This window comes from Nelumbo nucifera, chromosome 7 (genome assembly GCF_055504915.1).
Source record: "Nelumbo nucifera cultivar China Antique chromosome 7, China Antique-T2T, whole genome shotgun sequence".
In the NCBI taxonomy this organism is placed as follows: Eukaryota; Viridiplantae; Streptophyta; class Magnoliopsida; order Proteales; family Nelumbonaceae; genus Nelumbo; species Nelumbo nucifera.
Genome location: NC_142655.1, coordinates 17,702,208 through 17,729,848, shown reverse-complemented (window position 1 = coordinate 17,729,848; position 27,641 = coordinate 17,702,208). Strand labels below are relative to the sequence as shown.

Genomic DNA, 27,641 nt, shown 5'->3' with positions numbered 1-27,641 from the left:
TCATCCAAGATTGTCTAGTCTAGCGTTGCGCCAGTGTTACAAAACCGATGTCTCCTACGTGCATGACTTCAATTCAGGGAAGCAATTAAACTTTGCAGCGGACAGGTTGCCTAATTTGGGGCATGAGTTAAATTTTTCGGGATCCAATCTATTAGATTTTAAGTTGTTGTATGTATGCTTCTTCGATGCATTTACCAGGCATCATTCTTCTTTAAGATTATGCTTGGCTTGAAGGAAAAGGTAGGGAAAGAAAGAAAAATGTTGGGAAACCTATATAAGGTTTGTAAAGTAAAGGTTTCTCTTCTTTTCCCTATTTTTTCCGTCAAATCAAACACAGTTGACAAGGTTTGTAAAGTAAAGGTTTCTCCCTCAGTTGATAAGGTGCCAAGCTGAGGGTCACCCTCAATTGTTGAGGTGCTGAGCCAAAATCTCCCTTAATGACCGAGGTGCCAAGCTTATATATTCTTCTACCAACAAATTTTGGAATGAAGTAATGTTAATTTCCATCAATGCAAAAGATATAAGCTATACAGATATTAATAAAGTCTGTGCTATAATTAAAATGATATTAATAAAGTCTGTGGAATAATCTTTGATAGTCTAGTCTATTGTCTATAGTCTACCCAAAATAATCTTTGATAGGATTGTGAAAAAATCTTTTCCCTTCCAAAGTACACAACTTTCACCTTGATTGTGAACTCCTAGTATCAGAGATTTTAGAAATATATGCTCGATGGGTGGCTGTCGATAACCGAATGAATATGTCCAATCCGATCTGGTCCAGTACGACTTCATTCTAGTTCATCTTTTTAGGACTTTGGTTTTAATGGAGGAAGCAGGTCTCAAGTCATCCAATGAAAATTAGAGGCCAGGAGTGTCACCATTTGATGGCATCATTGAGGGAGGCCAGCGGAGATATTGTTGGACTTTTTCAGCTTGGATATTGTTGAACATTGATCAATGGATTGATTGGGCGGATAGTTTGGATAACTTCTGTCACCATTACAAACACTGGATAAAACGGAATGACCAAAAAAGAACTTCCGGTTCTTCAATATTTCTTCCCAGCCTTTACAAAATAAACCAAGTGCTGAGGCTACACACAGTGACTTGATAATCACAAACAGTGACTGCTCCATAAAAATGAAAAAACAAAAGAATGAAAAAAACCAAAAACATTGGATAGCTACGGATCATCGAAGTGCAATGATCAATCTTGTGAAGTTTCGTAGTGCAGCTCATGTGCTCTTCAATACTGCAGATGATGATGATGATGGAATCAAAAGAGTTTTGGCCGCAGGGAGCAGAGCAACAGCTTTGCGTTCTGGGTTGGAGTATTTCTTGTATACCACCTTCAGCTTGCTCTCTGCTGCCACTGAGTGGAAGCTAACCAACAGCTTAGCACAGTCCCTGTCACAACAAAATAGGAGAAACTCAGCAGGTAATAGATATAAATAAACTCTTAAAGCCAAGAAGAGAAATAGAAGATAGGGCTTACATAAGCTGTGCTTCTGAGTAACCCGTGTGGAGTTGAAGCGTTTCACTCCACAGAGGCAATTTGTTCAGGGTGCACCGAGCAGCATACACTGCAGAGGCTGCAATCATCGATGGACAGTACTTTGTGGTGGCATACTGCATCAAACCCAGCTCAGCAAGGAAGAACACCATATGCTTCATCTGGATTTCAAAGGAAAAAGCATTCAGTCAGCAAAATCTACACCATTGAATTACACACAGTAGAGATGAAAACATAGCAAGACCTCCTTATTACCTCCTGATCAGCAACAGAGGCCTTGATAAAGCGGACAAGGAATACATAGGGCGTAGGGACTGTAAAGGTCCATTCAAGCTTGCCCAGTATTGCTTTCTCAATGGCCAGTATCTGTTCTCGGTTGTATGCTCTATCTGATATGCAGACAAAGTCATTGACCTGCACAATTCCAAGAATCCATGGACTAAGAGTTAGCAAACAAGAAACAAGAAACATTTCTAAGAAATCTATGTTTTTACCTCTGGAGCCCAAATCTCTTCGTACTTGCTGGCTATAAGCATGGCACCTATTCCAACCAACTGCAACTCTTTTCTTGGAACAAGCTTCATGGAAAGGAACCGATCGACAATGAGGATGGTAAGATAGAGTGTTTCAGGCATAAGTTCAAACTTGTGGTGGACTTCGATTAACCAATCCACAAGAATTGCTCTCATCTTCTCGTTGATGTCTGGCTGTGAATCCATGTAGTCACGAACAAGGCTCTCGCTCTGCACCCAGATACAGAAACATCCATAGATTGGCTAATAGATGCTTAACTTCGTATATGGAAGCGTGTGTGAGAAACAGGACAAAATATATACCTCTGTAAGCTTGTAGAATTGGTAGATGTCTTCAACATACTCGACTACTGCCAACTGATCATTGACATCTGCTGCATCAATGTCGACAATTGGATCTTTCGGTTTATCGGTCAAACCACAAGCCACCTGAACAAATGAAACCCATTAAACACACACACACACAGCAAAAGAAAAAAAAAAACAGTTTCTCTCAACTGGGTCCTAGTTTAGATCTACAAAGGATGCTATACCTTGCTACGAGCAGTAAGGATTGAAGTGAGGGTCTGAACTTTCTTCCTGGACGATCCTTCCCTTGGCCTTCTCTGATTTACAGGAGGCTTCTCTTTGGTCACCTCTTCTGTATCTGGGCTTATCTCGATTACTTCCTGAGGTTTTGGCTTAACAGTGACCCTTTTTGGAGCTACTTTTGGTGCTGGATTTCCCTTTCCCACCGCATCAGCATCAACAACTATAGTTTCGTCGACAACTACTGCAACTTGTCTCTGCAAATTAAAAGAACCCCGTTTGTTCAAATAGCTCAAATTGAAAATATTAATCATGTATTAAGAAAATTGCTGAGAACACACGTTGTTACCTTGTTATTCTCTACTGCAACTCGTGCATTAGTCTGTGCATTGGCGAGTAGCTGCGCACAGAAGCTCCTAGGAGAGCAGAAAGGAAATAATTAGATAAAGAAATCAGAGAAGTTGAGAGAGAGAGAGAGAGAGAATGAAAAAAACCTTGTTGCAGGGCGAGAGAACTGCTGCTGGGGCTTCCCTTCGACACCTCGAACGGTGACTAGATTCCCAATATCTCCCAGTGCTCGACGGTTCTTTCCTTCCAGAGCGCCATTCTTCTGCTTGGCTGCATCAATGACTGCCCCACCTGCAAAGTTTTCGCAAGAGATGCCATAAATTCATTGAACAGTAGACAAAGAACAGAATCCCCAAACGAAAAAGGACGTAAAGTAAAGAACATAGAAACCGTAAGTAACTAACAACTCTAAAAACCCAAAATGAAAACCGCATCTTCTCAAACCATAACCCCCCAAATCGAAAACTTGGAAATCAAATGTCTATTTCTTTTCAAGCATACCCAGGCGACCAAGAACAAGCGCCAGAAACCGTAAGTGAAGTAACAACTCTAAAAACCCAAAATGAAAACCGCATCTTCTCAAACCATAACCCCCCAAATCGAAAACTTAGAAATCAAATGTCTATTTCTTCTCAAGCATACCCAGGCGACCAAGAACAAGCGCCACGTGCAGAGAATAATGAAAGTTTCAAAAAAAAGCAAAGTACCCAGATCACCAAGAAGAAACATCAAATAAACTAAATGAGTGATCTTCACCGACACCACAAACAGAGACAGACTAAACGAAAGAGAACTTCCAATTAATAACACCTATAAAATAACATTTCCATTAACAATTGGAAGAAACTCAATTGAAGATTCTAAAATTGAAGACAAGATGAAAATTCTCCTCAAGAAAGAGGACGACCCACAGCATACCGTCATACAAATCGAAGAAAAACAAAAGAAAATCAATATTAGAGGGCCATGGATGCTTTATTACCTCTGGGCTGCTGTGGAACAATTGGTCTAGATGCCATCTCCGCTTCTTGATTCTGCCCAAAAACTCCTCCAAGGTTCGAGAAAAGTGACGATAGAAATGAATGGAGCCTGCTGCTCCGCGTCTCCCCTTCTGGGTTTGCAGTCGCCACCTCGAGCAACAATCAACAACAGTGATCTCTCCCTTCCGCTCTTCTTTCCTTCTGTTCTTGCTTCTTTTCTTCCTCTCTCTTTATCTAGGCTGTGTTCCGAATGGAAATGAAAACTGACCGTAGCGCTTTACCTTTTTGAACCAGAGGGAGTGACGCGTCTTCCCGCAACGGTCTTATTTTTTTAAATCTTGAACCGTCGGATCTGTTGAAATCCAACGGATTAAAAGAGGGTTTCTACCTTCTAAATCACTAGGGCTTTATGATTCGTAAAAGTTACCGTTGATGTTACCGTTGGCTCTAAACAGAGTGGAAGAAGTATCTTCGCTATTTTTCGGCAGCTTTTTCTGGGGATCGCATTGGCTCCCTACTCAGCGGGCCACACACGCGCCCACAACACATCCCAACCGCGCATTAGGGAATATCATGTCACGGGGAGATGTTCACAGTGCAGGCAGAGATGTGCTGTGGGTGCTGCGTGGGAGCCAATCTGTGCGGAGGAAGCACTAAAATCAGAAAATAATTGACACGTTGCGCAGGTATCACGGATATGGAATTGCTGAGTGGGCCCTCCTCAGAAGATCCGAATCATCAGATATTATCATCAGGATCAGAGATTTTGGACTCTATGAGTTGACTCATCAAATTGGTTGGCTCTAGTCTTGTAGTTGTAGGTGGACGGTGGAGCCCGTTGAAACGTATGTTTCGGCTGTATCCACATAAAAACCTTGGATACGGACGCCGCGTGCCTGTCGTGTGCTTCATGTGCAGTTATACCATGGATTTGATTTGGTACGTGGGCCCCATTAGTATGTCCAACTGAGATGGGTTTAGTGGTCCCCAATTGAATGAGTTCCCCATGATGTTTCAACTTTCAACTTTCAACCATAGGCCTTCCCCAATCCCATTTATTAGAGTCTCCTCCTAGTAGGGGTCGGGTTGGGTCAGTTTATTGTGGTTTTTCCAATCGATTCGATTTGGTCGGGTTATCTAACATAGAAATCAAAATCAACCCAGTGTTAAGCAAAATCGACTTGGTCGGTTTGAATCGGGTTGGTTTCGGTTCTAAGTTCATCCCTGTGATAAAATCATGCTAATTTTAAAAACAGTCATAGAACATCATTTCAGTCATCTCCTATGATAAAATTTAAATGAAAAGTTAATCACAAAAATTGTTCATTAATCACTATTCACTAATCCAAAGTTTCTTGCAACTATTCAAAAACTAGGTGGCCTAATGGACTTTGGAATCGGTTTAAGAATTTACACAACACGAAACCGACCTGTACTGATGAAAACCCGGCCGACTCGGGTTGGATCGGTCCGGGTTGATCGGTTTAGTCGGGTTGAGCCTTCTTATGAACAGCCCTACCTCCTACTCCTAGTAAGCGATCTCTGCTGTGCTACCAATAGAACGCTCCCAATACTGCCCCAACAGTCCATTGCAGCCGCACATCGGGAACATTCCTCTTGTCATTCATGCGGAGATATTCATTCCCTTGCATAATAATAGTGAAATGGCTGTGTGACAATAGACATCGGACAAAGCTTATCCGCAGCCCAAGGTCCCATTTGGGAAGAGCCAAAAATTCAGTAAACTGATTCAGCTGCTTTGAAGCGTTCATTATAAGCTATTTAAAGAGGTTGAAGTGAACAGACCTTCAAATAACTGATGGGCGGCCATGTTGGGCTCTCCAAATTATTCACCAAACACAGTTTATAGAGTTATAAGGCTGTTCATGTGGCGCCCTTGGAAAGCCAGCGTTTAAGCCCTTCTAAATAGGAAGAGTCCCGTCGTTTATCCAATAATAATGCCACACATCAGTCATACAACAAAGTAAAAGATTGGAGTGACAGTAGCACATATACACTCTGAACTAGGTCCAACCTGAACTCATTATAACACTAGGAATTTCTCCACAATGATATAGGAAAAACTTACATCCAATCAACCGGAGTTGATTTTGAGAGATAATGAGAAAGAGTTACAACAAACTAGAATTTTATGGAGTTGATGCAATTTCCCAATATTCCTATTATTGTAACTCAAATGTTTGGCAAGCATTTTGTGAAATGTGAAGTGTTCACATCAACTCTCTTCACTTGGGTGATGGTGGTGGGCTAGGGATTTTTTAAATTGATGTCAATCAAATGGGTGGATTACCTATTCTAGGTATTCCTTATGAAGAGTTTATACCCACTAACTAATATTTATTTGCATTTAAGAGTAGAGAACGTATGTTTTCACCTATTATTGCTTAGGGATGGCAATTTTTTCCATTCCCATCAAATACCTGGATTCATAGACCTATTTAGTTTAGGGATGGAGATTCCTTGGTGAGGACAGGGATTGACAGTAATACTTGTCTACTTGATTGGGGACAGGGATGGGGATGGGAAGTGATGAGGGGTGATTTGGCCCAACTTGATATGTAAGGGACACGTGGGCGCGGCTTGTCAGCCAAATGACAAATCGGCACATAGTGCCACATCAGCAGATCGGGGGACCTCGAGTGCTGGGCCACTTCAGACCCGGAGCACTTCGGTACCCACTTGCGCCGAGGTGCCATGTAACTGAACTTAGGAGCTCGACAATTGTCTCCGAACTTATTGGGATCATGCCATATAACTGTAGGTCTCATCCTTATCCCGCCCGAATCGGAGGGAAACGGTAAGCCTCATTAATTGGTACATTACCCCCCTTCCAAAGTGGAACGGATCTCTACATCATGGGCCAGGGATTTCGGGAACGTTTCGCAAGACCTACGACAGCCCAGCTATATAAGGGCATCAACCCCAAGACTCAGGTATGCGCAATTACTTGCTCACTATCATTCTAGCATTCAAGCATTCAGCTCGCAACCAAAATACAATACTGACTTAAGCATCGGAGCGACCTCGTCGGGTTAGCCACCCTGGGTTCTCTGATCCTTTGTCTTGCAGTTTGGTCCAGCTCGCTACGCGATTAGTGTCCAGGTGATCTTTCAGCTAGGAGTTTCCAGATCGTGCACAATCAGGAATTGAATTCCCCACTAACCTCAATTATATATGTTAAATATCTATTATATATTAAATATATGTAGACATTATATTATTTACAACAAAATATAGTCAATTTTTTGTATTTTAAAAATCCATCTTATTTAAGTAAATATAAAAACAATTCTAATTTAAAAAAAAAAAATTCCAATGATTCGGGTCCCTGATGAGGAACCCATCTCCATCGAGGATTGGATATGGAGGGTCTTTTTTATCCCCATCAGAGATCAGGGTCAGAGGTAGAGATTTCTTTCAAAGTTGGGGTTGAGGGCAATGAATATGAACTCACCACGTTGTCATTCCTATCATATGAAGTTGATTAAATCCGTTGGTTGAAGCATTTTTATAGAAGTGGAATCAGTTATGAAGAGGTCATGAAGAAAACCAACCTCTAAAAACACTGAAGGTAGAAATAACAAGAAAGTTAACTCCTAAAAAGAATCTTCCTTCAAACATTGTAAAGAAAGATAACTAACAATTTATTTAGCATTTTGGTTGAATCATTTTGTTCTTCCATATAGTAGAGATGCGGTAAAGTTAAAAAGATTTTATATGGTCCCACTAATTGAAACGACAATCCCATAATCTGTAAATACCCATTTCCACACCTTCATGTCAAGTAGAATGGGTCCATTTCCATTTTATAAGGCCAGAGATATTTTATGGAAATCAGTGCCTGATAACATGGTTCAAGCAAAAGGACGCCAATTTTGCTTCGATGATGGTTCACAATACGGCACTATCTCATTTAGTTGCAACTTTTATTCTTTTCCATTCTTATAACTGTATACTACTATTAACTCTATAATACAATCGCTGGATATCATCTTTTGATCCTCAAATGTATCTTATTCTGCGCGAGTTTACCGTAGTAGGGCCTTTTTTTCTTCTTTTTTTCATTGCGGATGAAGAGAAACATTTAAACTTGGAAGATTTAGACTTGGATGATCAAACACCATCAACGATGCAGTCCAAAAAGAAAAAATGAAGAAACAAACGCCATCAATTTCCACTCAGATATCACCCAAAGCCAATAGTTTAATTAATAGCTGCACATGAATCGTAAACATAAAGTGGAAAAATTGTTACAACCAAATAAAAAGGCAAATAAAAAAGGATGCCTTTGATGTTAGGATGCAACCAGAATGGAGGAAGCCCAGCTTACAAATAATACAACACACCAATTCTTTCTTTTAATTGTTACAAACAAACAAATACACATATTCCGGAAGTTATACTAGTAATACTTTACATTCAAGGAAAGAGAAGCAAACCAAGTTAGTTCCCCAAAGGCGTTCGATCACCGGGTCCAGCAAGCATAATCTGGCAATTTAAACAATTAAATTTAGAATATGATTCTGATAAAGGATTGATAAATAGATTGCAAGTTGGAAGCCAGGAGATGCTTACATTACAGTCAAAAGCAAATCTTCTGGCAAGCATAATGGCTGCATTCCTTTCTCGCTCTGATTCAAAAGCTAATACCAAGGATTGTCCTTTCTTTACATGCCAAAACAATGCCTGTGGTGCCGCATTACCAGCCCCTCTAACTCCACATAACTGGGAAGGCGAAGAAAGTGTAAGAAATGCCCATTCACGGGTAACTCTTTCAATTCCCAAAAATATTTATCATTTAAATGAAAGAAACTGGCATTCTAGATTTCAATTAAAGAGCTAGAACTTGTAGAAGAAACAAAACATCTCCTTAACTGTAAGCAACAACAAGGTTCCAATGCATTAATTGCCAGTAAATAAGAAAACATAGTAATTAATAATCTAATAAACTTCTAGCAAGAGCCGATTAGCCATATTGATCGAAGGGGAATAAATACATAAAACATTAATTCCTTCTATGATTATGCCATTAGAAGTACTTTTTGACAAGCAGATCTCAGAAAGCATTTGTCCAGGTAAGAACTTGAGTACTGCCAAATGCTTTCGACAAAAGTCACCTCAGTTTCCAGCTTTGACACTTTACTTATCTTCAGAGAACATGATAGCACACAATATTAGAATCAGGTAACAATTTACCTGCATTGAATTGGAGTAGTTTTCTTTAGCCTTCGTAAATCTTCCTTTACAGAGCTTTATCCTCATCTTTCCCACATGAAATGTGTGAACAACATTCGATGGATGATCTTGTCCATTCATCTGGGTAATAACTACCTGTGACGATTATGAACACCAGACTTAGGAGATGGTGGAAGTTTCTAGGAAGCAATTATAAATTTATAATGCCATTATATAAAAATAATCACATGTTATGCACTAAATAAGCTGATACTTCCAAGTTAAATAGTACTACATTTCACCCATGGTTGGCACGGCCATGTATGATTGTAACAGTTTGTCCCCATACAAGTGTTGCACAATATCCAATATCAGTTGGAACGAAAAGCTTGTGGAAAGACTTATTTTAATATCCAAGATAGTAACTGACGATGATCAAGATACTTAAGATGAAGAGGGTGGAAGCAGGCTCAGTTGTTAAAGTCTCTGGCTGGCTCCAGCAGAGACTTGGGATTGAATCTGGTCTTCAGCAAGGTTAGGGGGTTATGGGTTTGGGGGATGGGCTACCCCCATTATGTCATCCCAAGGAACCATCATCATCATCTAAACCTTGTCCCAACTACATGGGGTCGCTTAATCCTGTTTCGCCATTCCATTCTGTTCAGTGCAATATCCAACCCTAAATTATGGGCACTTAAATCATTTCTTATTACTTCCACCCAAGTCCTTTTTGATTTGTCCCTAGTGCTTCTAGCCCCCTAAATTTGAAACAACTCACTTTTTCTATCAGAGGCTGTAGATGGTCTTTTATGCACAACTAAGACATCTCAATCTATTTTTCTCATTTTATCACCTATCGGAGCTACTCCTAGGTTTATTTAACTTCATTTCTAAACCTGCCCTTTCTGAGTTTCTGGTTTTACCACTCAGCAATCTAAGCATTCACATTTCCTCCACACTCGTTTTTTGACATGCTGTTTCATTGCCAGACACTACTCCATACAACATAGCTGACCTTGTAACCATTTTTCCATTTAGCCGAAGTGGTTTCACCTATCACATAAGACTCTGGATGCATGCCTCCATTTTGCACATCCTAATTTCATGGGCAACATCCTCAATCTCTACTTTGTTATGAATTATTGAACAAGGTAATGGAAGACACCACATTATCTCTTGGCCTCCAATCCTAAGTATATGCTGATTTGCACTCCTATTATTATTAAATTTACATTGCACATATTTTGTTTTAGTCCTACTTATTTTAAACCCTCTTGTTTCTAATGCAGTTGTCCATAATTCTAACTTTGCATTTAACCTTTCACCAGTTTCAACAATTAATACCATGTCATCAGCAAACATCAAGCACCATGGAACCTCCTCTTGAATATGTTAAGTCAATTCATCTATGACTAGTGCAGATAAATAAGGATGAAGTGTTGAATCTTGGTGAAGACCAATGGTAACTGTAAAATCTATTCTAACATTGGTTTTTTCACCTTCATACATAGCCTTATTAAGTCCACATATCCATTTGGGACTCCTTTCTTTTCCAAAACCCACCATATTATCTCTCCATAGATTCTATCATATGCTTTATCTAAGTCAATGAAAACCGTATGAAGATCTCTCTTCTTCTCTCTTAACTTTTCAATTAATCGTCTTAATAAAAAGATAGCTTCCATAGTTGATCTCCTTGGCATAACCAAAATCGGTTCTCTAAAATAATTGTTTCATGTTGTAACCTTTGCTCAATTATTCTCTCCTAAAGTTTTAAAGTGTGGCTATGAGTTTAATTCCATGATAATCATTACAACTTTGTATCCCACCCTTGTTTTATCCATCCATTGGAATATTTTCTTTGTTTCAATTAAATAGTTTAATTAGCCATAATAAGCCTACCTCTCCCATACCTTCCCCACACTTCTATTGAGATATTATCAGGTCCTAACACCTTTCCTTTCTTCATCTTGTTTAGTGCCTTCCTTCACTTTAGTAATTCTAATTTTGTGAAGGTATATGTTACTTTAGTACTATTGCAGTTACTAATCCCTCCTCCATTAGCACCCTCTACGTGTTTTTCATTTAATAATTTTTCAAAATAGTTTTTGCATCTTTACTTGATTTCCTGGCCTTTTATCAAGAAATCTTCCTCTTCAATGCATCTAACTTGTGATTTAAATCATTGTTCTTTCTTCTTGTTGATAGAACAAGCCTAAGGATATCTCCTATTTTGCAAGCACACGCTTAGAAGGACAAGCCTTATTGTTGAATCCTGGAGTCAACTTCCCAATAAAACATACTGCACTGAACAAAGAAGGATAGAAGGAGGAGTCCATTGAAGATGGGAGAATTTGTGGAGGTAGGCCATTGGAAAAAAGCTTTGAAGATTGAATCTAAGGAGCTCCTATTTGAGGAACTGAGATTAAATGGCCAGCTGAGCTTGAAAATCAGGGAAGCAAAGAGAGGGATGGTGCTGTTAGAAGGTTTGGGGGTAATTGAAGGGTATAAGGAGTTTGTGGAAGGTGCAAGTAACAAAGGCAAACAAAATAGTTGGAAAGAGCTTCTCTCAGAAACTGGAAGAAGGTTTGTTGTAGAGTGTAAGAGAAACCTTAAAGGTTATTTTATTTCTTTGACAGAATTTTTTGGCAAGGGTAGAAAGCAGATGGTCTGCTTCCCAGAAGGAAGGAAGAGTCAGGGCTGGAAGGCAGTTCATGGCGCCTTATGTGAACTGCTGCAACGCTTGGGTGCTAAAAGAGAAGTAATAGTAAAAAGGAAGATAAGCAGTTCTAATAGTATGGTGAGCAATAATAAACAAGAGACTCTTTTAGTGATAGCTGGGGCAGGTAAATACAGAATGGGAGTAAACATACAGAGAGGTGATTGGGAAAGTAAACTGATAGTTAAAGCTTCAGCTCACATTCTAGACTGGAGGAAAGTTGCAGATCTGTTAACAGCAAGTTTAAAGTTAAAGAGCACATTTATTTTAACACCTTTTGAGAAGGACAAGGCTTTCCTGGATCTGCTTGAGAATAGAGTAGAAGTTGAGGCTTTAAATATCCAAGCTAAACTTGGAAACTTCACAGTATCAAGATGGTGTCCGGGATCAAACTCCAAAGATTTCTTTGTTGAAGATGGAGTGCTGGTGCGTCTCTTAGGTCTTCCCTTTCACTTTTGGAAGCAAGAAACTGCTGAAGCCATTGCTTTGATGTGTGGAGGATCACTAAGAGGTGCCTTTTGGGGAGACCTTTGTTCAGCTTCCATTTTATTGAATGGAGTAAAACCTGAGGAGATTCCTCGGAAGATAGAGGTGCTAGTTGAAGGTCAATGCTACTCAGTGTGGCTGGCTTCATCCATTGAATCGGTGCTCTGGAAAGAGGCTCATAGGGAGCGAGATGAGAAGGTTGAAGAAGAAGAACTGCATGGCAAGAAAGGGTTGGAGGATTCAAACAAGAAAAGCACTTTCACTAAAATGGAAAAACAAATGCTGGAGAAACAAAAGGGTAGCATTCAGGGGGTGGGATTTTCGCATGTGGAAGCAGTGAACAGTCTGGAGGGTGGCAGGTCCTTTGCACAGGTTGTAACCGGCGCCAATCTGATTTTTTTGAACAAGGAAAAGGGGTTGGTCCAAGGAAGAACCAAACCTAGACCTGATAAAACCAAACCGAGCTCGGGGTTGGACGTGCGTGACCTTCTTAAAAGTCATGTGAGCTCGCGGGTGTTTAAGAATGGGCCAAAGCAAAAGCCCATGCGGACAGTTAGTGGTGTTATTAAAGGCCCAAACAGGTCAGCGGGCCCGACCCAGTTTGTTAAAAAGGCGCGTGAGCTTTTAATGAACCACGTGACTGGGGTTTCGACTAAGATAGACAACGTTAACGGTCTATCATCGTCCCCAGTCGCGAGACAAGGGGGAATGCGCACAGCACCGGAAACCAGAGAAGAAGCGGGCTTTACAGTGGGTTTCCCGACGAAGTCTGAAGGAGCTTAGCCCCTTGCAACGCTCCTCAGAGACGCCGAAGCCAAGTTTCGCTAGGGGAAGAACTGAAGAGAAAAAAGAGAAGATTGAAGGCTGGGTGCAGGGCAGTGAAGGCGATGATGAATCGAAGGACCTTTCTGTTGATGGCACTAGCGTGGGCAGTGTAAACAACGAAGGTAGTTGTGCTGGAGGTGACATGGATGGGTGGAATATTGCAAGCTTATTTTAGGGTGAAGAGTGCAATCGGCTTATCTCATTCCCAAGACTACAGAGTGTGCAAGGATTATCAGAAGGGGCAAACCGAGAGAACCGGAAGCAGAGCAGGAACACGCCATCTAGGGGTGAACCAGGGGTAGAGTGGAAAGATCACCAGGTTGACCAAAGGACAGATGTACATCCCAACCAACTCAGGGAGATAGATGTTTACCAACCTCTGGAACAAGAGAGGGAGGCCGGGAGCAGTCCTTTTCTAGCTTGTCCATCAGTCCAAGTAACCATGTGATTTCGGTTTGTGCTACTAATGTGTCTCCTATGTCTTTGGTTCTAGATTCCGTTTTTGTTCCATGTCCTGTAGCCCATGAATATGCAGCCAAGCTAGCAGGCGGGCTCTCCGAGGAGGGGGAGAGGGGAAGGAAGGAATGTGGGAAGGTGCGGGAAGAAAGGTATAGGAGTGGAAAAATGTGGGAAATCATTGAAAGAGTGCTTAAGGAAGTGAAAAGGAAGTTGATCTAGAGGAGGGAAGGGGACGAAGGAAGAGAGGAGGGGTTAGTGAGAGGAGGGAAAGGAATGAGGGTAGAGATGGAGAGGATTATGGGGAGAGAGCAAGGAAGGAGGGAGGTAACATGAAAGGGAGGAAGGATGGAGAGGAAAGAACAGAGGTGGGACTAGAGGAGAGGAAGGAAGGGTAGGTGGACAGAGATGGAGAGGATTTTGTAGGAATTGTAGGGCTGGAGGACTCGGTGAGAAGACACGATAGCAAAATTTGTAGGGAAATTGGGATGTAGGCTAGAAGATTTGAATGAGTTGAAAGAAAGTTTACAGAAGAGGAAGAAGCAGATCATAACAAAGAAGAGGAGATTGAGTGAAGTAGAGAGATTGAAGAGAGATGTAGAAGGAGACAAGAAGCTCGGGGTAAAAGGAGATAGAAGGAAAGGGGGAAAGTAGTGGGTAGGTGGCAAGGGGTTTTAAAAAAGAAGCGGAATGAAGATTCTTAGTTGGAATGTGAGGGGAATTGGGAGTGCAAAGAAGAGAGCAACAATAAAAGAGGTAATAAGACGGTACGACCCAGACATTGTGTTGTTGCAAGAGTCAAAGAGAATGGAGTTTAATGACAAGTGGGCAAGGAGTGAATGGAAAGCTAGGGGGATTAGCTGGGTGGCGGCTCCATCGTGGGGTGCTTCCGGGGGGATTGTAACAATGTGGAAGAGGGATGTGGTTGAAGGTCTGGAGGAGTTGATCAGAAAGTACTCGGTTTCCATGAAGTTTAAGCAGCAAGAGGATGATTATATGTGGGTGCTCACAAATGTTTACGAACCGAATGACTACAGAGAGAGAAAGGAGTTGTGGGAGGAATTGGCTGATGTTAGAGGGTTGTGGGATGGGCCTTGGTGCATGGATGGGGATTTCAATGTGATCAGATTCTCGGAGGAGTCCAATAAGGTTATCCAGAGGGTGACAAAAAGCATGAGGTGTGGAGGTCCTACCCCCTTTAGATTTGAAAATATGTGGTTACATCATCTAGGGTTTCCTAACAAAGTGAGGGAGTGGTGGCACGAGTGTAACCCGCTGGTGGAATGGGAGGGGATGAGATTCCATAAAAAACTACAATTCTTGAAAGCAAGAATCAAGGAGTTGAATTTGATGGAGTTCGGGAGGATAGAAGAAAGAAAGGGAGACCTGATGGATAAGATTGAAAGCCTTGACTCTAAAGAGGAAAGGGGAGAATTTGGAGAGGAAGACAAGGATCTCAGGAGAGACTTGAGAAGACAGTTAGAGGACTGCCTGCACAAGGAGGAAATTAGCTGGAGGCAAAAATCTCGATGTAAATGGTTGCAAGAGGGAGACAGAAACACTAGGTATTTCAACTCTCTAGCAGATGGCAGGAGAAAGAAGAACTCTATTTCCAAATTGGTAGTAGATGGAGTTGAGTTAGTACAACAAGAGGAGATTGTCAGGGCCTGTGTGGAGCACTTCAAATCTATTCTAAGAAGGCCTGTGAGTAGAAGGATGTGGGTAGAAGGTTTAGATTGGCCAGATGTAGGGGTAGAGAACAGGAGAAGGTTGGAAAGAAGCTTTAATCTAGAAGAGATCAAGGAGGCTGTGTTTTCTATGGATAAAACAAAAGCTTCAGGGTCGAATGGGTTCACAATGGCTTTTTATCAGGATTGTTGGGATACCTTGAAAGATGATCTCTTGCGGGTGTTTGAGGAGTTTTTCAAGAGAGGAATTGTCAATCTAGGTGTGAACTCTACATTTATAGCCTTAATTCCAAAAAAGAAAGATGCATCCCACCCGAAGGATTTTAGGCCAATTAGCTTGGTTAATAGCTTGTATAAGATCATTGCAAAAGTGTTGTCTTTGAGGCTGAAGAAGGTACTGCCAGATATCATTGCACACTATCAAGGAGCTTTTGTGAGTGGAAGACAAATTACAGATCAGATTTTAATTACTAATGAGAGTGTGGAGAACTTTAAGAGGGATAAGAAGAAGGGAGTGGTCTATAAGCTGGACTTGGAAAAGGCTTATGACTTGGTGGACTGGGATTTCTTGAGGAAAGTTTTAACTACATTCGAGTTTGGGGCTAGATGGTGTAAGTGGATCATGGGTTGTGTCCGGAATTGTCATTATTCAGTGCTAGTGAATGGGACAGTGGTAGATTTCTTTCCAGCCAGTAGGGGTATAAGACAAGGAGACCCCCTTTCTCATTTCTGGGATTGGGTAGAACTTGGGTCTAAGAAGGGATTTGAGAGACTCAGACTTCGACAGTATTTCGAGCCTTATTGCACTTCTTGATAACGTTGTCTTAGACCCCACTAAGGCAGATTCTAGAATTTGGACACCTACCCCCAATGGCATTTTCTCTTGTGCTTCGTTCTTCAAAGTCTTAAGTCAATCCACGAATCCTAACCTTCCCCCTTTCCCTGTTGGTGAGGTTTGGTGCAGAGCTATACCCCCTAGGGTTGGTAGTTTTTGTTGGGAAGCCTATCTGGAAAGAATCAACACTGGTGATCTACTCCAAAAGAAGAGACCCAATACTTGCTTGTCACCTCAATGGTGTGTTCTGTGTAAAGCAGATGGGGAGACTGGTTTTCACCTACTGGTGTCTTGCCACTTCGCAAGGTCAATTTGGGATTGGGCTTTCTCCTTATTTGGATGCAGCTGGAATCCCCCCCATCAGACTTGTAGGGCCTTTTCTCCCCGTCCTTTTTCAGGTGGCGGATAAAAAGGGGAAGGACAATGTGGAGAAAACTAAGGGCTGCAGTATGTTGGACACTGTGGGAAGAAAGAAACTCCAGGATATTCTCATAAACTCAAAGAGGAGTAGCAAATATGAGAGCTATCATACATATTAGGGCAGTACAGTGGCTGAAATCTTTGGAATTATTCACAGATTACACTGTGGATGACATGTTGAGGAAGTGGGGTGAAATTGCAAATTGCACGCAGACCAAGTCAGTAATGAGTGTGACTTGGACCCCCCCACCCAGTGGATTCTTGAAATTAAACTTTGATGGGTGTAGTAGGGGAAACCTGGGACAATCGGGGATCGGGGGTGTTTTTAGGGATGAAAATGGGGTTATCTCTGCTATGTTCTTAGGCCCAATTGGAGTGGGTGACTCCCTTAGAGCTGAGATCTTTGCAGTTATGGAAGGAGTCCGAAAAGCTAAGGAATTGAACATCAAGAAACTCATAATTAAAGGGGATTCAAAGGTAGTGATAGGGTGGCTGACTAAAGATCAAAATGATTTATGGAAGTACAATAATGAGAGGAGGAAATTCAAGTGGCTGGTGCGGGAGATGGAAGTGAAGACATGTTGGATTAAAAGATCGGCTAATTCCCTAGCTGACGGTTTAGCTAAACAAGGGGTAGAAAGGGATTCTTTGTTTTGGGCTAAGCTGTAACGTTAGTGTCTTTTTCTCTTTTTCTTTTTGTCCTTTCTTGAAGCTCTTTGTGACTCTTGGAAGATAAGTGTGTTTGTCTTCCACTTGTAAATTTTCTACTGATGAATTAATGAAAGTGTTATTGATCAAAAAAAAATGCTACTACAGCATACCTCACATCAACTTCATGATCCCCAAGTACAGAAATGACAGGATTCACTTCAGGCAAGATTGTCTCAATTTCCAGATAAGATTGTATTCACCAAACAAGTACTATTATTTTATTTATTATATGTATTTGATATATTTGTGCATCAGTAGAGTTTATTTCAGTCCAGCCATCTATTTTTTACAACAGTACTAGCTTATCCAGTCCACTTTTCTTACTGCATAATATGTTGAACCCCCCTTCTAAACGATAATAAGCATTGGAAGTTTTCAACTTTTCTCAGTTAAAGAAGGCCAAAAAAACAAGGGGCAAAAATTCGTCAAATATATAGAGGGTAAAGCAGGAAACACATTGAGCACTTCTAAGCCACCATTTAAGCTACTAAAGTAAAAGATTCCAATGTTGTATATTCTACAAATACAACACATTGTCTGGCAACTCATCCAAACAAAGAGCTAACTAAAATTAAGTTCTCCATTGATACATGTTAACTCAAAACATTATTTTACTTGCATCAACTAAAAATAATCAGTATATAACCACAACAATCAATTAATGTTCAGCATAATCATCAAAATAACAAATGGTTAAATACTGGAGGACGTTAGAAAACATACATTGAATTCAGTTTCAGGTTTCCTGACAAGTGCTTCAACATAGCTTCCCAATCCTGCAGCTGTATAAAATAGTTGTATTTTGGATTAGTTTTAACTAGCCTAGACAGAAAAACAAGTGGAGATACAATTCTCATAAACAAAATGTTCAAGTAGAAAAAATTTTTCTTCAAAAGGTTTTTCATATATTAATTGATATCATACTACAGAAAAAGAAGTTTTTGCTTGAGTGTTTAGTGCCAAAAAAATTAAGCTTTAAGCACCAAACCACTACATATTGCATACATCAAGTGGAATCATGAAATAGGGATTAGCCCTGCTTCTGAGGTTTCAAGGACCAAAAATCAATATGATCAGATTTTTTTTTTTTTATTAGTATATGATCAGACATTTTTAACCGTCTAATCTGATGAGCTTCCTGAAATGTCTAGGGTAAACTGCACTTTCTAACAGAAAATAATATTATTTTAAATGGCGGAGATAATATCATATTAATTTTTGGTCCCTGTAGATCTCTTAGGCTGAACCTGATACAGCGTTGCATCCAGATACCTAGCATGGCAACCATGTGTATGAATATGTGCACAAATTTGTGCTACAAGACATTCCAAATATTCAGACTAATGATTTTCCACTATAACAATTATGTTACAGATCCAGGACCAAGGCCAAACCAGGATCAATGGGACCAGCAGTTGTCACCGAGACTGTTTGGTCATCTGAAACAATATCAGCTTGTAAGATCCGCCCAACATCAAAAGGCTCTGGAGCATAGAATGGTTTAGTGGCCCCTGACATGATAAAAATCTGGAAAGTAAGAAATAACATGACAAAAAGAAAAGAAATGTGCAACATGAACATATGTGTCCACACACATACACAACAGGAATGCAAAACCAGAAACCATAAACAAATAATTAAACCACACTTGATGACAAAACAACCACAAGTTTGTTGTGAAAAGAGAAACAGTCTAAGCATCAGAACATGCACAGATCTACACTTCTTATAAACAAATGAATAAAGTGAATAAATGTCTGCAGTCTGCGCTCTTAATTGCATTTGCAGGACTATCTCCACGTCTCACTTCTCTCTTTTCAATAAGCAACATCTTTAATCAATTAATAATAACTTTGGTAATGTTTATGTGTAAAAGCCATATAGAAGGAGAGAAAAATAACGGTAGACGCCTTCAATGCCTCGGTAATTTTTCCACCTCAAATCAAAATTAGTCCCATTCATAACATTGTGCACTAGTACCTGATCCATAATAAAACCTCTGATGTCCTTGAAGATTCTGTGCACTGGTCCTGATTTCCTTGTAAATATCTTTCAATCTTTCTCCTTCCAAATACACAAGGTAGAGAATGGAGTAATGCTCTAAATGATTGTTTATGTTTCTCCAAAAGAGTTTGGACAAGATTATATGAAGGGGAATGTATCCAATTTCAGATCCTCCAGCCTACCCAGAAAACAAAGAGTAAGACACCTGTTATGGGCCCGGGAATAGGATCTCGTCACGTGTCGGTCCACGAGGAAAACCTCCTGTTTTCCCTTGTTCCTCCCTGCTCTTGATGAACCTATCTTGGTGCCCTAATGGTGATTTGTCATCACTGAACTCTCCTTGCTCTCTTTCTTGACTGAAATTTTCGATATGTTTATTGAATAATATCAGCTCCTTAAATGGGAGGTTACAAGAGGTACAATCCTACTTTTAGGAAGACTCCTTGCTAATCTACTACTCTATCCAATTAAACTGATAAGATAAGATAAGAACTGTAATTAGATAAGATAAGACTCCCTTAATCTATCCTACTGAACTGATAAGATAAGATAACTAAATAGATAAGACTCCTACTAATCCCTGCTACTGAAAGCAAATAAGGTAAGAATACTGAATAGATAAGATAGGAAGAGAACACTAAATTGTTGCTGCTGATAACACTAAATTACTGCTGCTGCTGCACTAAATTACTGCTGCTGCTACTGCCGGCGCCCACATCATTACTCCCCTCCTAGACTACGAGCTTGTCCTCAAGCTCGAATTCAGGATGGGTGTCTTGAAACACAGTCAAAGGAATCCCGGATAGGTGGAATGATTTTGCCCTCCTAGATCGGGTTCCAATGAAGAGGGTTCATCCTCAGACAGCTGCAGTGAGATACCAAGATTTGATCATGCATAGCTGCATTCTTTGCTGCGGCCAACTGCAGCCTTAAGGTACTTCTGAGATGTCTTGAACTGTAGAGTACAAAGATTGTGAAAGCCAAGCTGGTGCCACTAAACAGCGTCATCTGGATCCTCTTCTATTGCCTGCTTTAGTGCGTACAGAGCTCGCTGAGCCTTGTGAACCATGGCAAGTCCTGCCCATGCTATCCGAATCTCAATTGTTGTAGAGTCCCCTTCTCTGAGTATTGAAGCCATTTCATTCGCAGCCCATGAAAGTTGTTCAGTGGGATCCTGAGACCTTTCTGCATCCTTGATACGATGAAGCGCAACAGCATATCGAGTTGACATGCAATTAGGCTCCAGTTTTGTTGCCTTCTCCAAGCACTTTCCAGCACTTCTATGATCACCAGCCAAATAGTATGCATTAGCAAGATTCACCCAGATATGTGCAGCCCTAGGATCTGATCTGATTGCAGCTAACAAACACTCTTTTGCAACATTTGCAGCCGCAACATGAGGCATACAAGCTCCTTCACCAGCGATGATGACCTTGGAGTAGTTGCTCTTATTCTTCTTTGAACTCTCGTCGATGGAATCCTCGATGACACCGGATTCCTGCTTAATCGGAACATTCTGGGTGTTGCTAACTTGCACTAGGGCAACGACCTGCTGCTCGCTGGACGCTTCTGCCATGTTTGGTCGGTGGCCGGTTGTGGTTGCAGCCCCTTCCGGGTTCCTTTCCTTGCTGGAAAAGTACAACTCCATCAAGCGCCTTAATTCTCAGACATCGTCCTTGATCTCGCGCACCTCCTTGCTGTTTTCCACGAGTCTGTGTTCCAGATCATGAACCCTAGACGTCAACCGCTCAAGGTCACCCATGACACCTTGCTCTGATACCAAGTTGTTATGGGCCCGGGAATAGGATCTCGTCACGGGTCGGTCCACGGGGAAAACCTCCTGTTTTCCCTTGTTCCTCCCTGCTCTTGATGAACCTATCTTGGCACCCTAATGGTGATTTGTCCAAGAGATCACCTAACTCTCCTTGCTCTCTTTCTTGACTGAAATTTTCGATATGTTTATTGAAAAATATCAGCTCCTTAAATAGGAGGTTACAAGAGGTACAATCCTACTTTTAGGAAGACTCCTTGTTAATCTACTACTCTATCCTATTAAACTGATAAGATAAGACTGAACTGGTAAGATAAGATAAGACTTCCTTAATCTATCCTACTGAACTGATAAGATAAGATAAGAACTGTAATTAGATAAGATAAGACTCCCTTAATCTATCCTACTGAACTGATAAGATAAGATAACTGAATAGATAAGACTCCTACTAATCCCTGCTACTGAAAGCAAATAAGGTAAGAATACTGAATAGATAAGATAGGATGAGAACACTAAATTGTTGCTGCTGAGAACACTAAATTACTACTGCTGCTGCACTAAATTACTGCTGCTGCTGCTGCTGGCGCCCACATCAACACCCCAAAACCTCATGGAAAAGGGTCGCCTAACAAGTCATATGTCCAGAAGATGAGAAGCACCAATAGAAAGTTACCAGCAAGGAAATTGACATGAAAAAGTTCTAAAAAAACTGCAAGCGAATTTACATAGTCAATTGGCTAAATGTCATCTAATCAGACTGAATTTTTATGAAACCTCGTAAATCATAGCAAAACTACAGCACTGCTTCCCCAAACAAAACATTTCTAGCATTCACTTTAACATGAAGGAGATTAGACTCTAATGGAAGGATCTTGAGATAAAAGAGAATAAAGAAAAGGAAGATAGGAACAAGTAGATCCTTCAAATGGGCATCCCTCTTTCTTTTTTTCTAATGGTTAATCTGCTTCTCTTTCTGGATGCTATAATCAAAAATCCATAATAATACACCATGTATCATGTTGTATCATAATGGTGCCATTCATCAAATCTAGATAAAAAAGAGATATACTGGAACAATTGTCCATCCCTGATATTCATTCATTTCTGCATCGTCGAAAGGCAAGGAATAATGGCTACATAAGCCAACTAGTATCAAGTTTTAATCCTTGAACAGGATAAGGCTCACTCGACTTGTAACTTTGTTGATTGCTTGACCCATTATTTATTGCAATTTCATCAAATGGGGCATCTTTCATGCGCAACCACATTATTCTTGGAAAGATTTTATCCAAGGCAGAATGAACGAAAATTATCATAACCACCTCATGTGGGCAAAGTCTATTTAAAAAGTGTGTCACATTGGATTTGAAGAAACCAAATTTTCAAGGAACTTTTACAGTTGCAATAATTCATTTTATAAGGACAACTATATTTATTTTTACCACTCAAATATATCAAACTAGAAGCTACAAAGGATTATGAAAAGTTCCATACTTAAAAATAAGTGTTATCAGTTATATTGAGGCCTTATGGAAAGTCAAAATTACCATTTTACCAAATACATAAAAATAAACAGCTCTAAAGATCACAATAAATCAAATTTTGCAAATTTTTTACAAGGTATCCATCTAGACATATACCTAGTTCTTTTCCCGACCCCATGTAAAAATGATTATATCAGAGAAAATATTCATCTGAATATATAACTCAACTATCACCCAGAAATCCAAATGGAATTGCAGTTTGGCTTAAGCCATGAAGTTCTTACATTGCAGCTAGTAACATGAAATAACAAATAATAGCTATATGTGCTTTGCAACAGATGCTTTTCTTCAGGATAGCTGGGTTTGGTAAGGAAGCATCTGGGCATGGTATCTAACAAGGAATTTACACACACAAAAGAAATGAAGTATCCAACAAGATACAATACCCATACAGTTACCCAGGGATCATTGTGGATGCAGAGCAGATACAGAATTCAAACTAAAAATTGTAGCACTCAACATTGGTAAAAAACCAAGCATCCATAAAACATAGATCGCTAACACATGAAATCTAACACAACTTTTGTGAATCAAAGTTATACTAGGAGGCCACATCATTAACCATTTGAGTAAAGTTTGCAATCCAGGCTAAAAATAATGAAATCAGTGCATATAAGAAAAAAACACTGAAACAAAACACATTAAAGAATCAATAAAAAGTAGTTAAGCAAGTAATTACCAGAAATTAGTTCCTTCTTTCCACCATCAGGCAATACACGGTACCACTGGATAGAACATTTCAAAATATCTGGAGCTTTATCCACACAAGAGGTGATCCGTAAATATGAACCTAAGGTTTCAGAACCATCTATCACATACAACCGGGATTTGTTTTCCTGAAGCTTCTTGATCATTGCCAGCTGAAAGAGTAAAAGGACAAAAGTATAGTACAAGAAATTAACACACAAAAACAACTGCTCTTGGATTTCCATTTCATACCTCACAAGACAAACAAAAGAGAGTGCAAGTTCAATCATATGTCAGCCAATCAATGTTGTAAAACACAGACCAAACCAGATGGTCAGACCATCAGACTCAGGAACCAGAGGGAAATCCAGTATTTTAAAATTGGGTCATTTACTAAAACACCCCTATAGTTTCACAATTTACTAAAACCTACCCTATAGTCTGTATTTTACTAAAACACCCCTTATAATTTACAACATATTTACTTAATCGACCTTCATTAAGAACTATTTGTTTGCCAAATGAAAATAGTAACATGATCACCTAAACTAAGTGGAAAATGCCTAAGGGTATGAACCTATGGTTGTTTATTCCAAAAGTACCCTTAAACCGAGTGGAAAATGTTCAAGGGTATGGATCCATGTTTGTTTATTCCAAAAGTACCCCTAACACTTTTTTGTATAGAAAACAAAATTGATCAATTAGAGAAAAATAGTGGTTGTCCATGTTTTACTAGGGGGAAAAATGGCATTTTTGTTTTTAGTTTCTTTTGATTAAATTTATTTGAATGGATGTTAGTGGCAAAACTGTCATTTCCCACTTTCATCTAATGGAAGGTCGATCAAGTAAATTCATTGCAAAGTATAGGGGTGTTTTAGTAAATGGCCCTTTAAAATTTAAATCCTAATTTTTAGTTTTTCCCCAAAAACCATCTGCCAAGCTACTAACCCAGGAAAACCATTGAAAACTAGTTGGGTTTTAGTTACCCAGCTGATTTTCAATGACCCACCCAAATCACTATATAGTGTAAAATGATGATGATTACAAAGAACCGCATATTAACATTAAGCCACAAAACCTTTTGTGTTTCTTTAATGCCTATGTTGAATTTTACTGAAATGAAAATGCCTATATTGACTTGACCATATGTGCGTGTGCACTTTTTACAAAAACATGGTTCACAAGACTAATCATTTGAATGAAGATCAGAAAAATGACCATCAAACCACAAACAATACACATGTTATAGTATTATGATATATTATATAAAAAGGGCAGCCCAGTGCACGAGGCTCCTACCAATGAAGCAACCCAGCCATTAGCCATTGCACCAAGGCCCACCCTATATATATATATATATGTATGTATGTATGTATGTATGTATGTATGTATATGTGTGTGTGTCACAAGTCACCAGGCCAACCCAATGGTTGAACAGTCCAAGTCTTACAACATTGCAGCACATATTCAATGGCAAAAATTCACAAATAAGATACTAGTTTGCTCCTTAAATTTTGCTCATGTCATAGTACAGAACCATTGAGGCTGTCTAGGAATTATCACCCAACATACAAAAAAAAAAAAAACAACAATGCTTTATCAACTGGTATAATCAAGTATGATTCGCCCAGAAGTATGAATAAACAAAATCACCATAACATTCAATAATAGACACCACTTTGGAACAAGAACATAGAAGAGGAAGAACTGAACAGAACCATGCAGAAAACAGTTGAACACAGTATGGGTAATTCCTTCAGTAGACTTTCCAAATTTTTAAATATTAGAAATTTAGAATGGGAAACATAGCTATCTAGGTATTGATAAAAAAAAAAAAATCTATCCGATCACATCTACTTGGGTCATAAAAATAAACTACAAAGAAAGCAATATATAACCAAACAAATTTCAAAAAGTTGTGAAAACAAGAAAAATGGTGATGAAAACCATACAACTAGAGAAACTGGTGTTCACTTTCTTCCATCCAAATGGTTCAAGACCAATTAAAAAATGGGTAAGAAGCCAAAAATATGAGCTGTATGTGACAAGTGGAACTGCCATGAAAACAAAATAACTGCTAACTGCTAGAGATGTTCAACCATAGAATGGGAAACTAGAAAGAATCATAAAGAATTTCATATATAAGCCATATATTACAATTAATAGAGAAGAGCTACTTAACAGAGAACTGACCTCTTTCTGAAGCTGAAGAGAGTGCATAGACTTCTCTGCAAGCTGAGTTCGTAATGCTCGAAGTTCATGTTCCATGTCCATTACCTATATATGTATCACAATATAATAAACTATCAAGGGAAAAACAAGATAGTAACATAAAATTTGATAATGGCAGCATTCAGAATGGAAAAAAAGCACCTTTTTTTATTGGTAACATGAAATTGTGTCAATTATCAGAAAAGAAAGTATAGAGAAGGTACAAATACAATGACCTGATATTTAAAAAGAGGCATCCAGGACATCTACATTTACAAGGGATCCTCTCTTAGGGATACAAGCATACAAGCATATAACTTGGGCAGGTAGGCTAAGTTTAAGCCCAACCCTAATATAAGGACCCCGGGCTCATGGCCAACTCAAATCAAGGTCAAAGCCTGAGCCTACCAACCCAGGCCCAGCCTGATCTAAAGCAAACACAACTCAGGCCACACTTGGATGGGTTGGTCGATTATGAAAATCATCTCACATGTTTTTCACTTCTACATTTCATTTGGGTTCTATAATCCAGACAATAAAAGAAAGATTAATTGGCGCTTTCAACACTCCATGTAGTTTGCTGATCTTAAAAACTGTATGAATTTTGCATGGAAGATCATCCAACAAGACAAAGACCTTGTTTCTCTGAAACCAATTTATTTATTCCCTAATCTCCTTGTAGAATTTGTTTATAGATCGATTGATTTAGAAGACAAGAGAAAGAAAGAAGATGGAAGAGAAGTAGGAAAAGAAAGAACACAATTTGGAGAGGAAAAGGTATAAGAAAGAGCACAGCTTGAAGAGGAAAGGTATAAGAAAGAGCACAGCTTGAAGAGGAAAAGTATAAGGTGGGCTACATTCAGACAGTTCAAAAGATAATGGAAATGACCAGTATATCCTTGGTCACGTACAACAAAAAACTTGATATTCCTGTCCAAATAGAAACAAAAGACCAGAAAACTTCTGCCCAAAACTACCTTATAAAGGAAATATGCATAAACGATTGAGTAGATTACAATAAAAATCCATATGGTTAAACTTATACAGTATACCTTGCTTGGTTGATGTAGCATCTTAATTCTTCTAGCCTCTTGAACCTCCTTCCTTAAATCTTCCATTTCCTAACAATTTCAACCATGAAATACAAAATGACAAGCATAAAAGAAAAGAAAAAAAAAAAAAGAAGATAACTTGTAAGTTTCTTTTATCAGCTAGATAACTTGTAAACTATTATATTGTTAAATAATCAGCAGAAAATGCTAATTGGGGAGATTAAGAGGATCCGAATACTTGTGACAACACAGAATTAGATGAAGAAATTTACACACTTTCTTAATTTCCCTTAGCTATAAAAACTATTAAGCAGTCTATCTCCAAACAAACCTAAAAGTTTTTACATGTTTTTCCTCGTTCACAATATGAAGCAATTGATCAAGAACATTAGATTTAACTTCTCTTCTATCAAAAATCAAGTTATATCACACAATGGAATATTATTATGAATCGCAAACACATAATGGCAGTTCAAGGAGAAGACTAAATAGGTCCATGTAGTTCTTCACATCACACTCACTCTATGTGCCAAGATATAGGTCAAAGGCCTACTACAGCATGGCAGAGTCAACACTAGCTTTTCTGACTCCTCATTTGATACCTTGTTTATTATTCATATGTAAGGAGTATAATACATAAAAAACTTAATCTAGAAGTTCATCATCATTCATCAAATAGATGTCAGAAAGGACAAATAGTGTGATAATCCAGAAGGTTCTTCATCAAATGGACATTTTACATATACCTTACCATCCTCCCACTCGGAAAAATAATCCTCACAAGTTCTAATCTAGTAGCAATGTAACCAAGTACCTAAACATACCAAAATAACATGCATACAGCATGCTAATTAGGAAAAAACTGAGACAACTTTGTAAGGCTTTCCTAGGTTCATTGTCACCATTTTTCAAATCCCAAACTTCACTCGGGTGAAGGGACTCCAACCCAACATTATACTAGCTATAGGTTATTCTATGTCTACTAGGCAGAAGATTGGTAGTATTGGAAACAGCTTCACTTCATCCTCCCAAATAGGACCTAAACAGGGATTAATTATGCATCTTGATACAAAAACAGCATGATTATGACTCAGGAGATCAAAAAAATAATGGCTAAAGGGGAAGAACCCA

At 39.3% G+C, this 27,641-nt stretch overlaps 2 protein-coding genes across 6 annotated transcripts in view; both read right to left on the bottom strand.

Annotated features, from left to right (window-relative positions):
* Positions 1-1,026: 1,026 nt before the first annotated feature.
* On the bottom strand, positions 1,027-4,163 carry LOC104607861 (G2/mitotic-specific cyclin S13-7-like). The gene is made up of 9 exons (XM_010273616.3): positions 3,908-4,163; positions 3,072-3,216; positions 2,927-2,993; positions 2,583-2,834; positions 2,353-2,478; positions 2,011-2,259; positions 1,772-1,930; positions 1,499-1,677; positions 1,027-1,410 (listed from the first exon to the last, which is right to left on the bottom strand). The coding sequence occupies exons 1-9, from the start codon at positions 3,942-3,944 to the stop codon at positions 1,239-1,241; spliced, it is 1,386 nt and encodes a 461-aa protein (XP_010271918.1). The 5' UTR covers positions 3,945-4,163; the 3' UTR covers positions 1,027-1,238.
* A 3,915-nt stretch (positions 4,164-8,078) lies between these two features.
* Positions 8,079-27,641, bottom strand: part of SCAB1 (plectin-like protein) — a 37,114-nt gene continuing 17,551 nt past the window's right edge. For 4 of the 5 annotated variants that reach the window (XM_010273614.3, XM_010273613.3, XM_010273615.3 and 1 more), the window contains 8 exons: positions 26,511-26,579; positions 25,441-25,524; positions 23,240-23,420; positions 18,636-18,752; positions 17,965-18,023; positions 9,123-9,257; positions 8,502-8,651; positions 8,079-8,414 (listed from right to left, as the gene is read on the bottom strand). In XM_010273614.3, coding sequence (XP_010271916.1) covers positions 8,370-8,414; positions 8,502-8,651; positions 9,123-9,257; positions 17,965-18,023; positions 18,636-18,752; positions 23,240-23,420; positions 25,441-25,524; positions 26,511-26,579 — 840 coding nt within the window. In that variant the 3' untranslated portion in view covers positions 8,079-8,369. The remainder of the gene's footprint in view (positions 8,415-8,501; positions 8,652-9,122; positions 9,258-17,964; positions 18,024-18,635; positions 18,753-23,239; positions 23,421-25,440; positions 25,525-26,510; positions 26,580-27,641) is intronic. The other variant, XM_088891460.1, reaches the window with a different exon arrangement.

What these genes read in the sequence shown, in the direction of transcription:
- LOC104607861 (XM_010273616.3), bottom strand. Translation starts at nt 3,944, where the DNA reads ATGGCATCTAGACCAATTGTTCCACAGCAGCCCAGAG. An exon ending in AATTCTACAAGCTTACAGAG is followed by an intron (nt 2,260 to 2,352) that starts GTATATATTTTG and finishes ATCTGGGTGCAG; the next exon opens with AGCGAGAGCCTTGTTCGTGA. An exon ending in AAGAGATTTGGGCTCCAGAG is followed by an intron (nt 1,931 to 2,010) that starts GTAAAAACATAG and finishes GGAATTGTGCAG; the next exon opens with GTCAATGACTTTGTCTGCAT.